At 37.8% G+C, this 13,412-nt stretch overlaps 1 protein-coding gene and 1 non-coding gene across 2 annotated transcripts in view; one reads left to right on the top strand and one right to left on the bottom strand.

The window, feature by feature from the left end:
* Nucleotides 1–2,858: 2,858 nt before the first annotated feature.
* The window catches only part of TRUB1 (TruB pseudouridine synthase family member 1), a 35,599-nt gene continuing 25,045 nt past the window's right edge, over nucleotides 2,859–13,412 (bottom strand). Inside the window, exons 5-8 of the mRNA XM_066239808.1 lie at nucleotides 9,838–9,910; nucleotides 8,521–8,660; nucleotides 6,502–6,558; nucleotides 2,859–5,746 (exon numbers count right to left, since the gene is read on the bottom strand). Coding sequence (XP_066095905.1) covers nucleotides 5,487–5,746; nucleotides 6,502–6,558; nucleotides 8,521–8,660; nucleotides 9,838–9,910 — 530 coding nt within the window. The 3' untranslated portion in view covers nucleotides 2,859–5,486. The remainder of the gene's footprint in view (nucleotides 5,747–6,501; nucleotides 6,559–8,520; nucleotides 8,661–9,837; nucleotides 9,911–13,412) is intronic.
* On the top strand, nucleotides 13,195–13,270 carry TRNAS-GGA (transfer RNA serine (anticodon GGA)). The gene has a single exon. It is a non-coding gene; the product is annotated as a tRNA-Ser (tRNA).

Raw genomic sequence — 13,412 nt, 5'->3', positions numbered from 1 at the left:
GAAACAAATGTCTTTTTTTTTTTTTTGGCGTTCCAGCATGTGTTTCATTCCTCCCACTAAACATCTGTGCTTCAGATCACTTTTCTCCAGATGTAATAGAAATAGCCTTTTTGGAACCCGAGATCCAGCTCTGCCACTCGGGCTGTGCGACTCTTGGCAAGTCACCTAGCAGTCAAGGCCACTTCGAGTTCTTTACCAAAATAAGATGCATACTGATCCTTCCTGCTTCCCAGGGTTGTTGGTGGGTCAAGTGAGATGATGCAAATGAAAGGGGTTGACTAATTTTAATGGTGTGTGTGTGTGTGTGTGGCTACTAAGTATACTTTAGTACATTTAATATTCAAAAGGTAAAGATCTACATTCCCTAAAGATTTTCTTCTATTTGTTCCAATGGTCTTTTGCACCATTTAGTATCTTTGCTGTTAGTAAACTCTTTGTTTCAGCAAAATAATCTCTTATAAAGCATTTTTAAAACGTATACTTTGAATCCATAAACCATGAGAATTTCGGATTCATTCTTTCCTGAGCTATAAATCAGATACATGGCATTTGCTTCTGTTTACAGCTTCTAAGCTCTAAAAACCATGCTAAACACTTCACCTGAATGGCCTGATTTAGACTTCATAACTTTATGAAGTAGACACTATTAATATCGCCACTTCAGAAATGAGGAACCTGGGCTTAGGCACAATAACTAACTTGCCTAAGGTTAATATCAATAGCTGCTGATAAGCAGAACTTGGAAAATCTAGAACTTCCGCATGCACGCTCTCGACCATGGGCATGTTTAACATTTCCAATGACACTTGGGAACCCCTAACTATAGATTAAATGCAGCAAACCTACTAGACACCTGAGTCTTTGGAGAGAGGTGAAAAAAACACAGTTCTTTCTAACAGGCTCACTGTTGATTGCGGAGGAACTCAAGGCTGTGAAAAGACATTCAAATGAGCATCGTGGTCATTGTTATCATAGGCAACTACTCCCAACTACCCAACGGTCAAGAAAATGCTCCTTTTATACCAAAACTCAGATGTACTTCCTTTAAGCAAAAACTATTTGATTGCTATGACTAATCATTTTTCTCTCCAATTCCCTGGCCCTCAACTAGCTAATCAACACTGAATACCATCAATTTTCCTTTAAACAGACTGAACATCCAGTATCTGATAGTACTCTATTCAGAGTTGATTACCTCAATCCCAGATTACTGCACCAGGCTCAGTTCTAATGGGGCTCTCTGCCCTGTATTTCTGTCTCTTCAGTTCTTGCCATGTGACGGCCAGATTCATCTCCCGAAAGTAAAGCTCCCCTACGAAGCACTACTTCATTCTGGCTTTCAAGGTTCTAGATGACGTAACGGCAGTCTGCCTTTACAACCACACACTGACGCGAAGGTTCCTCTCCATCCGGACCACTCCCCCCTCCCCGACGGAATGTAGCTGGTAGACTGCCATCTCTGCCTGAGCTCTTCTCCTCTTCTGAACCTTTTCCTCCCTTACGCCTTTGAATAGTACCTGCTGTTCAAGGCCCTCCTCTTAGCAGCTACCCTGATCACTGTTCTCAGGAGCTCCCATGGAAGTTTGCAGAAATTAATTATTATTTCATTAAACATCACTTGCATTGTGGGCCATACCACTCATTGATACTTCGGTATTGTCTTGCACGACATAACTTTTTATATGTGTTTCTCTTGAGTTTCCATCTGAAGTGTGTGAAAGCTTCTTCAAGACTGGCTTATGTCTTCAAGACTTCTTCTGTCTGCTATACGTTGTTTCCCCACACAAAGGCACTCACGAATCTTTGATGACTGATTATATTATATGAAATAAAATCACCAAGTCATCACCTTTAGATCATATAGCTAATTGCATTACCCAAAAGATTATTAATGACTTAAGATATCTGCCTCTAAGTCCTCTGCTTACCAACGCATGGACTTGGAGGTGGGAAAAGCTGCTTTTCTATGCCCTCATGTTCTCCCCGGTAACGGAAGAATTAAAAGTCAAATAATGTCAAAGCACCTTGAATATATGCATGCTAATTTATTAAATGCTTTGCCATTAGTCAGTGGATCAACAGATTATTTTCTAAGGACATAAAATTAGCTATCACGTTATGGTGTTGCAATTCAATTTAACAACTCTTTCGACACGGTTCCATTTTTAGCAAAAACAGCAGACAAAATAACCTCAAAACCCTCGCAACTATAAATGCTGGGAAAAAAAATATTAATGTATTAAGTTTATGCTCCCACTTAGGATGAGTGTCAAGAGAATGTCAATAAACTTCTTGGGCCCAGCAGAGAGCCAAGGCTGCAGGTAAAGTAATCTCAGAGGAAACGAGTCGTTTCATTTCTGGCAGAGTATGGAAGGGAGCTGCAGGCCTCATAAAGGCAGGGAAGATGAAAACAACCGATATCATAATCAATTCCTGAAGGCCAACAATGACAGTTTAGAAATTCTGGGACCTACTGACACAAAGGAAGTCACTTCCTAATTTCTAGGCCTAGAAATACAGAAGGAACAGATATTTCTTTAATATTTTGATTTAAATAGAAAAAAAGTGATACTTAAACACTAGACTCTTAGGAGAAAACTAATTTGTTTTTGGATGAGTCTTAAAATTTTAGGAGCAGCTTGATCAGCTTCAGCTGCTTATGAGAACTATGAATAATATTTTTAAGTTCAAGCAAATTTTAACTATTCATACTCATAAATCTGACAACTATAAAAGGCAGTGAATTCTTAGAAATTAGTTAGCTAATTTAGTTAGCAAAAATAAAATTAAAATTAAAAAGAAAAATAGGCCGTAACAATACTTCTGAGTATTTCTTACATAAAAAGTCACACACATGTACAAAGAAACCATAAAACATTTATTTATATAAATGAGCAAAGTACACGGAAAAGTCACACAAAAGCAAACTAGAGCAATTTTATATTCTAATACTTCCTAAATTAGCAACAACAATATATTAAACCCGCATCTAAAGCTGTAAACTTTAGTGAACTGATAATACTCAAATGGTGACATTGAAATGTTCCATCTCTCTGGGAAAGCAATAAGGCAAACATATTAAGAAACATAAATAAAATTAGCCTGAACTGTGGTGGCACTGTGGATAAAGCACTGACCTGGAATCCTGAGGTCACAGGATCAAAACCCTGGGCCTGCCTAGGCAAGGCACATATGGGAGGAGTTGATGCTTCTTGCTCCTCCCTCCATCTCTCTCTGTCTCTCCTCTCTAAAATGAATAAATAAAATCTTCATATTATTCCACTTAATAACATCACTCCCAGGAATCTATATTAAATACAACTGAAAATAACAAGTGTTCAGTAATAATAAAATAGATGAAATAAATTGAATATGAGGAGGTAATATTAAAATAATTATCAAAACTAATTATATCGATAATATGAAATGAAAAAAGTCAATTAAAAGGTAAAGGTGTCTTATAGACTATCAGTATGAGAAAAAAAGGAAAAATATTAATATAAAATTAAAGTTCTGAAGTCATTATACCAGGATGGTAAGAATTATGGGTCATTTTTCCATTTGGCCAAATTTTCATCAATGCTTTCAATATAAAAAAAGCATTAGTATTTTTAAAAGTTTATTCAAATAATCTCTCCTCTTCTCCATTACTAAATTATACACGTCAATTTTTCAGTTGATATATAGAGCAGAAATGCCCCACTTGTTTCTAAAAGCTAAATGTTCCTCTATTTGGACCTGAGCTGGCGATGCATGAAGACCAACCCTACCCTGTCCCATTCTAGCAGACGAGCAGCTATTGTCACTTCTGGTCAACACAACCGCAGGGCACTAGATATGAAACTAAATATTGTAAACTTTGAACCTACAACTTCCTGTGTTTCCCTTATAATTTTCATCACATCAAGAATTACTTTTAATAATTTCCTTTAAAATATTCTGCCAATGAGATGAACACACCCTACTGAAGCATATAACACTTGGAGTTTCTAATTGGCTAACCATAAATAAAATCATGTTAGTTTTCATCCTGGGATTTTTCAAGTTAGAGATTGCAAGTAGGCAACCACCTTAAAAGAAATGTAATCTATAAAAAATCTAAAAACTCCGCTTATGAACATTTTAATGACTCTTCCTTTAGAAACTATATTTACTGAATAAATGAAGCAGGACTTAAACATTTCTACAGATTGGCTCCATAATATATTGCTTTCCCATGACAAAAATATGAAGCACTCATTATATATGAAGTCTACTATTTTGTGATGTGAAAATGCTTTCAAAATTATGTTAACAAGGGAGAGAAGATTTTCAGTAGGCTATTTGAATGAAAATATTTGAGAATAACTGTTTTTAAATATTTAGAGCAGAAGAGATTAGCTGGAAATGTGAGGGGGGGTTATCTCAAAGTCAAAAAATATCATTTGAAAATGCAAACTAAAAAAACAATGCCCTGAAAAAAAGGTAAAAATAGATAGTAAAGAAATTTTCCATTCAAAATACATTCTTTAGCTTACATTTTAAAAATTGTTATTGAGTAACTTGGTACAGGGTGGTTGACTGTGTTGAAAATATCAGAGAAATATCTCCTAGCTGCCAAAATATCATATAAGGGCTGTCCTTTGCTCATATGGTAGTGTAGAGGTAATTTAAACATTTAGTCTTATATTTACATTCCTTTAGTGGTAGCAGCAATAATTTGATTCAATTGTTACAAAAGTTTATTAGTGCCCAAGATCTACCAGGGGTCCCCAAACTTTTTACACAGGGGGCCAGTTCACTGTCCCTCAGACGCTGGAGGGCCGCCACATACAGTGCTCCTCTCACTGACCACCAATGAAAGAGGTGCCCCTTCCGAAAGTGCAGCAGGGGTGGATAAATGGCCTGAGGGGGCCGAATGTGGCCCATGGGCCGTAGTTTGGGGACCCCTGAAAACAAACAAACACACCTATTACCAAATAAACGCGGTCTTATAAAAGAAATATCCTTAAATAATTGCAAACTCTCCAAAACATAAGAACGAATTAAATAATGGGCCTTTTCGAACACAGTTAAAGAATTCCAATACAACAGAACCACCAGAAAGCCAAAAGCAAGTCAGAGTAACACTGATTTCCGGTAACTTTGGAGACGCCAAAGAAACGTGTAGCTCATGTGTCCTTTTTCTTTGATTAGAAAATGTGTTCCGCTTTTTCACAGGAAAAGACTTTGAAAGAAGATCAAAAATCAGAAAGTTGATTTTGCTGAATCCAACCTAACGACATAATAATATTCTAAAAGAACATTCCCTCGTGTGGCAAAGAATTGAACAACTGCAAGGCTACTTATAACGTATAGCAGATAAATTGTGCATGACAGAGACTATAAATGATGGACGTTTTTCTTCATGCCAAGAAAAGGGAAGAACTGTTTGTCCTTTGCAGGTAGCTTGTCACTGAGAACACAGAAATCAAATGTCAACCAAGAAACAGTGACCCACACCAATCTTAACATGTCTTAATTACAGCATCTTCTCCCTTCGTCTCACTTAGAGTTATATATTCACAGCTCAAAACTTGTTCATTCGACTCCTCAGGTTTTGATTTTTTAAGTGCCAGCACTTCTGGGAGAAGAGATGAGCAATGCTCAAGCGACTGTGCAATGTCATCAATTGTCCACTTGTCCTCAGGAAGGGCGTGCTCTTCTAGTGTAAACGGTCCCTGCTTGGTTCGGGTCAGCTCGAGCACATTGGCACAGGAAGAGAGTTCTAGAGCAAAGAAAAGGGGAAAGAAAACCCACGAGATGGATGATTCGGTACAGCATAGTCTGTAATTTTTCAAATGCCAGAAGAACTCAATTCAAACCTCTCAAAATCACTCCAGAGGAAAAGGGGCAATAATCCAATATGAGAACCAAGAGCCAGAGCCTTGAGATTGAGAAATGATTAAATAGCAAAATAATATTTATATTTACTAACTTGCCTTACAAACTGCTTTGGCCGAAAGGAGCTTCTACACACTTTTCTCCTTTAACACATGAAGCAGCCCCAGGGTAAGCCTGACTCTCACTTTACAGATGAGGGCTGTGACCTGTCCAGTGTCACAACTGTCAGCAAACGCTGGAGCCAGAACTGGAACTTCTGCCGTGGTAACTCTATGACTTCCAGTTTCTAATAAAATTTGACTTGTACCAATGAAAATAACTTTGGAAGGATAAATCTCTTTATAGTATCCCTACTTCGAGCTCAAATATTTTGTTCTTAACAAAATGTTGGTCCTTCCATTCATTATTCCTATCTTCATTTTCTGTTCCTGTCTCTCTCCTCTCCCTTACAAATGTTCCCTGCAGCTGCTGATGCTGATAATTGGATGCGTACACTTGGAACGCCTCCAAAGCTGAAGGCAGCAAGGGGACAGCTCCTTAGGCCAGCATTCAGACATGACAAATAGAAAACTCCCTCTTCTCATCAAAACAGGACTATGGCTCTCTAACCGGCAATTCATAATTCATCTTTATGCTTACCTTTGCCAATGTCACTGACCAAGCTTCTGATATAAAAACCTCCTCCACATTCAACATCTGGAATGTTAACAGTGACATGGTAAATTGCTAACCTCCGATGAAATCCACTTTACATAGAAATGATGCCTCTAAACAAATGTAAAAATGCACCATGCAAACAACGGAGTGATAAAATATTTATGCGCTAACACATAAATTATTCATCCAGCAGCATATGTGTTTGTGAGACTGAGAAGTCGGAGCCTGGAGAACGCAAACAACAGAAACTCACGAACACATCTGAAATGAACCAGCAAGTCCCACCACGTTCATACTTCACCCTTGTTCACTTAATGTTTTAAATAGAAATCTCATCTTGCTGTCATGAGCTGAATATTTAAAAAGATATTTTCAGATTTTCATGCCTTGTTCATTTAATAGGTTTTAAATGGTTAGACATCTCGGCTTTGCTATCACGAGCTGTAGATTTTTTTTTTGTATGAAATAGTTTCAGATGTGTACCCTCAACAGATAGGACAGTTAAAAAAAAATCACCCTTTTCAGGAACAGGAATTATGTTTGGGGTAATATACTATATGAAGAGCTCAGCATACTTAAATGTTTTCTTGGAAATATTCCTAAAGAAATCACAAAATAACTAAAATTATACAGTGTCCCAAAACTATATGCATATCTAAACATCTCCTTAACACAGTGTAACAGGAGTTTACTGGTTAAGAGCAGGCTCTGGATTATTCTTATTCATCTGTAAGACGTCCTAACTTTCCACACAAAAGGACAATATTCCAGCTGTTTCTAGCCATATCATAAAAATAAAGCCAGGTAAGGGAATTTAATCAAAACTTAGTAGTTGGGGATTTTAATTCTTTCCCCCCCATTAGCTCTATGTCCCAGCTGAGATTTTTAAAAAATGAGCACCAGGATCAAATGCAGGTATGCCAAGATTCTTGCGCCGTATTTGACTTTGGTGAAAAGTCAGCTCTCTTGGCCTATCACAACCTGCAGTGAACAAAATAAGGTACTTAAATGCAATCGGAAAATTTTGAGTTGCTTTTTTTAGGTTCATAGATAATAGCTACTGTGCCAACCCAGCTGTTGCATTTTCATGGCATGAAACAAAATAGCTTTCAGTGTGTTTTTCTCATTAGTTGTCAAATACTTCAGAATCAGGAAACTAAAGACAGGGAGTGACTTTTTTCAACTGTACAAAAACCACACCCTACGGAAACTTAGTATACACCAGATCATACGCCAAATGGCCCAAGTTTAGAAAACAAGGTTTTGGGAATTAATGGAATCCTACTTAGTAAGCACCATGAAACTAAGAGTAGGCTCAGCCCGAGGAAGCCTAAGAATTCAGAACTACAGCTCTTCTATGCTCAGGGCTTTGGCTGCTACTTTCTGCAACTAGAAGGTCATAACACTCCTAAACAATCAAAACAAACTTTAGGATAAATTCAAATTGCTAACTTGAATTAACTGTAGTGCATGCCCTAGAATACATTTCTGCCTCATGCATTATTTCCATGTTTCCATGATCTTTAACAATAACTAGCAGGTAACAAAGAAGGTGGAAAAAAAATCACTCCACTCCTAGATTTCTTGTCTAAAAACTAAAACTGCTTTCTTTTAAGAGAACAAATTAGGGTGAGTTTTAAAACTGAATGTAAGCTATCAGATACTGGCCAAATGGGGGAACAAGTATCCATAAGATAATAAAACAAAAATATAAAATTTTGAAAATATATACTCTTTACTCTTCTCTATGGAGATCTAAGTTATGTTACTTACAATTTTATAGATAGGTAATATAAAACAATAAAAAAAACTCAGCCTATTTAGAAAGGCATTTCTGAACCTCCAGCTGTAGGTATTCTTATTAAAAGAGTTACTCATTTAATAATTTTGAATTTTAAAACTCTCCAACAGCTTAAAGATCCATCAAAGTTACACAAAAGTAGCCAAATACAAAATAAAGGTGCATGCCAATACAAACAATTTCAAATTTCTGCATCTTACCCAATGTGAAAAATGGTGGCTGGAATTTTTGAAGGGAGAGATTGTATACAGTCACTGGCCTGGCAGGTTTTGCTTCTACTGACGCACCTTTCTTCATCAAAGTTGAAAGTCTCTGTCCATCTTTCTTTAATGCAGAATAGCTTACAAGAGGAGAGAGGGAGAAAGGGAGAGCAGGGGAGAAGAATTAAGAGAGAATGACAGAATAATTCCAGATTATGGCATGGAAACAGTGACCCTTCAAATTGAAAATCCTTCTAAAAAATGAACTAGTTTGGTATTTCTTTTAATCTACTCCACAGTGGTGCCAGGAATAGAGTTCCTAAGTATCTTTGGGATGAACAGAGCTCAATATGGCACCCCATGAACAATTTTGCCAAACAATTTCCATTCCAATAATAATCATTTTCATATAAAAGCTACCAAAACGTTATAAAAAGCAAATAAGCAAATAATCTACTGAACAGATCTTAGCTTTGTGTGATAAACTTTTATTAGACCACAGAATCCTTGGAACAATACTGAGAATAAAATTCTAAAACAGTTCTCATAAATAAATATGTTTAATTTATTTTAACAATGAAGATCCAAAATAATGTTTATTCATCTCCCACTAAAATTTTTAAATCTTTACATGTCAGGCAAAATTATGACAAAACACTTTCCCAGGGCTATTTCAATATTGAGAAAAATGAATATTTTTAAATATAAAATAAGTATTAAATTCTAAAAGAATTTTCAATAACTGTTCCTGACACAATTTATAGCCATTCAGCCATTTTTTTTAAAAAAGGGGGTGATTTGCCTGAAATGGTAATGTGCACAAAAATACGGTTAAGTGGTAAATAATAGTCTTAGGCTTTTAATAAGTTCTAAATCTCATCTGATGCAGAGACGTGTGAATGAAGCATAAGATTCTGGCCCCAAAGGGAATGGTCCCAAGACCAGAAAGGACTCCCCCAACTGTAACACCTATCCCCAACTACACTGGCCTCTTCTCCACAATTTTGAGAAAAGTGACATCTCTTTGCTCCAAAACCGCCCTGGTGTCTGTGGCTGGAATCAGAAAAATAAACACCAGAAGAACAAAGATCTCAGGGTGGGGCAACGTCCAGGGACAGGGGACACCACGTCACTACCTCTTAGTGTCAAGAGCCCTGCAACCTGACCAAACCAGGCTCACCTTTACACGATCACCTGCTCTGTCAGATTTCAAACCTGCCTCACCATGCACAGAAAGAAGTCAATTTTTTTTCCATTTAAGTGATGTTAACCATTGGAAAATAAAATCATTCACTCAAATTCAGTAACTGAACTTACAGAGGAGGTACCTGCATTATATTCCCAGTAAATTTCTGTAAAATGCCTTCAATATCTTCTTGTGTTATTTTATCTGCCAAAAACAAGAACAGAAAAGTGACACTAAAACAACGACAGAAGAATACATGCTATTTGCACAGCACCAAGAGCTCCGAAAAGTCATTACAAATGTTTCCAACAAAAGCGTATACTATAGTGCATGTTTTATAGGCCAAATTCTATCTTGTTATGATGAATAAAATATACATTCATGAGATAAAAGGGGAAGCGAGGAGAGAGTCTTATGTTGTCTAATACTAAGACTAAATTTCCTTTGCTTCCATTTTATTTCTCCAATAAAAATGATTTAATCATCTAAATGCATTTAGTTGGTTCTTACTGTGGCCTCTAGAAGACCTTAGAAAATGTCGCCTCGTCTACAGCCATACCACGCTGAACGCGCCCAATCTCGTCTGATCTTCGGAAGCTAAGCAGGGTCGGGCCTGGTTAGTATTTGGATGGCAGAAAACGTTGCCTTAGCTATGGAAATGGTCCTACCGTGATCAAGAGATCAGCAAGTAGAAGAAAACCCGTAAGTTAATGTCTAAGTTTCTCCAGGCATCAAATATTATAAATAACTTACTGCATTATTGAAGAACATCAAGTATTAAACACATTTAAAAGTTTACTGACTAGATTTCAAAACTGTTCTATATGCGGTATACAGTTTACACATTCACACCCTATTTCGTCCCCAAGTAAAGTTGTATTTATTTGTCTCCCTTCCTCCCTTCACTGCTCTTGCAATTTCTCGATTCTTTTAAATGAACACTCAAACAGGAGTGTGACTCTTTATTCAAAAACAAGCCAGAGCTAAAAGACAATATATGTCACAAGGATTTTAGCATGGTCACTAAGCACTTTTTAAACAATGATTTTTAAAAATTTGAATGAGGACAAAAATCAAGTTTTCAATATCTGTCACTTAAGTCATATTTACAGCTCGTTTGATACTTCCAAATAAAATGATGCAATATTAATGTCCAGTTCTATAATTTTCTACAACTGAAAGTCACAACATAATTAATTCAATAGTTAGGATTCTCATACTTACAGAGGACTACACATATTTCATACTCAATAATGAACTAAATTATAGAAATATTCTATAACTTAGCTCACAGTTGATGGAAAGAAATAACAGGGCATCTTTTTTACTTTGTACAAATTTATTTAAACTTTTTTCGGTTATATACATGTTACATATAATATATATATATAATTAATGTGCTTTTGATTACTGTTCTAATACCAGAATAAAAATTAAAAGACAGAAAGGAATATTGTGTCCAGCTTTCAACACCAATGCAGCAAGACAGTCTTAACCTCACAGTGACCTTGAGCCTCCCCAGCTGAAAAGGAACAAAAGCCCGGAATCTACTGTAGACTCAAACCGAGAGGAGCACAGAACCGAGGAGAATCTTCTCCAGTACCTGGCTGCTCCAAGAAGGCGGCTCGCGCAGGGCTGTTCTGTTCACACCGCTTTTCCACACGGATGTAGCTCATGACACAGATGAGGACTTTTTCATGACAAATTTTACTTCCTCGCAACGTTAAAACATAATTCCTGGTGGCACTTTAGTTATGCACAACTTTCAAATGTAGACACCATGCTGGCAATAGCTGAAAGGAATGCCATTGTGGATTGAACTGCACCAGTTCTTAGCTTAGCAATGCATTTGGAAAATCAGCCCGAACAGCTTTCTGCTGCGAGGCTGGTCTCCGTGCTGACACTCCTGCTGCCATGCACGCCTCTGTCCTGCTCCCATGGCTCTCTGGCCCTGACATTCCCCACACAAGAGACGAGCTGTGTTCTTTCTCATTCTCCTTTTGCCCGGCTGTCTCCCCTGATGGAGCATCCCAGGCATTTGTGGGCTGTGCTGTTCATTTTGCAATTAATCACACACAATTTTCAACTGTTGTGTACACACACACACACACACACACAGGTATTATCTCAACATTGAAATTCTAAGCTCCTTAAAGGCAAAGAAAGCTTTTCTTCTTACATAACACGCACAACTGCGAAGACGCCCCAGCAGTCTCGCTGAATTTAATTTGCTGTGGAATAATAGATCTTAAGGTCTAAAGGGCACTTAGAGTGACCTAGGCCAATCATTCATCTAATGTCTGAACCACCAGACAGGCCTATGCGGAAAGTCATTTTACAACAATAGTGAATATACTATCTTTGTATCAAAGTGAATAGAATAAATATTATAAATAAAAATTATTTCCACTACTCTATGAGTAGGTAGTAAGCATGCCAGCTATATCTAAAATGTGATATTGGCTCAATTCAAAGGTAATAATTGTCCCTATGATATAAGAATAAAGGCTACCTCCACAGGATTTAAAAAGAAATCGAGAATAAAATCTCCAGAGCAAGTATACCAACAACCAGCCCAAAGAAGTATGTTTGGTAAACAAGATGGGTATGAGAAAAGGGCCATAGGATTTGGGTAAATACTCTGTTTAGCAAATTAATAAAACATCAATGTGACATATTCATTTGAAATTACATTTTAAGTTATTCTCACAAAATTAATTCATAAAAGATCATGCATAAAATTTATTGACTCTTCCAGTGAACCTACGACATGATAGTTGATACTTAACTGAAATATGAAGTATAAACAATATGAAGTCAAAAAGAATACACGACCACAACACAGGAACTGCTACTGGACCAGGTCTGCCACCATAAGCAGCTGTTAAATTTGCAAACGGTAATAAACAACGGTTTTCAGACACGAGACTCCAGCAGCAAGCCCTGTAAGCCCTGAGAGGACAGAAACCAGGCAAGGCGCACAACCTCTGCTGTAGCTGGGAGGGCTCTCTGCACGGTGGTCCCGGGAGGGGAATCCCACACAAAGCACAAAGCACTGTGATTCACTGAACAGAAACCAGACTTGGAGGAAGCGGCAGCAGCTGGAATTTGAGAGAACTACACAGATGTCAATAGGGCGTCAGCTGAGACATGGCTAAATTCCAGGCTGCACACATACACAGTGAGAGGCCACGGAGTTAACCGAAGAGCTGGTACCAAAGCTCCCGCAAGGCTGGGAGACGTTCAAATTCCAACCATCCGGAGTGAATTTCAATAGAGACCCTAGAAAAGCCCTGTCTCAGGAGTCGGACCCACCTGGACCTGGAACAGTCTACTTTAGATCCAACCTATAGGAAATGTACACAAAAGTGACTAGAACTAATAAATGAGTATAGCAAGGTTGAGAGACAGAAGACCAATAACAGAAATCAACTCCATTTCTATATTCTAGAAATAAACTATCAGACATTAAAAAAATTAAAAATCTGGCCCTGGCTGGTTGGCTCAGTGGTAGAGCGTCGGCCTGGAGTGCAGAAGTCCCGGGTTCAATTCCCGGCCAGGGCACACAGGAGAAGCGCCCATCTGCTTCTCCACCCCTCCCCCTCTCCTTCCTCTCTGTCTCTCTCTTCCCCTCCCGCAACCAAGCTCCATTGGAGCAAAGATGGCCCAGGCGCTGGGGATGGCTCCTTGGCCTCTGCCCCAGGCA

This window comes from Saccopteryx bilineata, chromosome 7 (genome assembly GCF_036850765.1).
Source record: "Saccopteryx bilineata isolate mSacBil1 chromosome 7, mSacBil1_pri_phased_curated, whole genome shotgun sequence".
In the NCBI taxonomy this organism is placed as follows: Eukaryota; Metazoa; Chordata; class Mammalia; order Chiroptera; family Emballonuridae; genus Saccopteryx; species Saccopteryx bilineata.
This window is presented reverse-complemented; position numbering and strand designations above follow the sequence as displayed.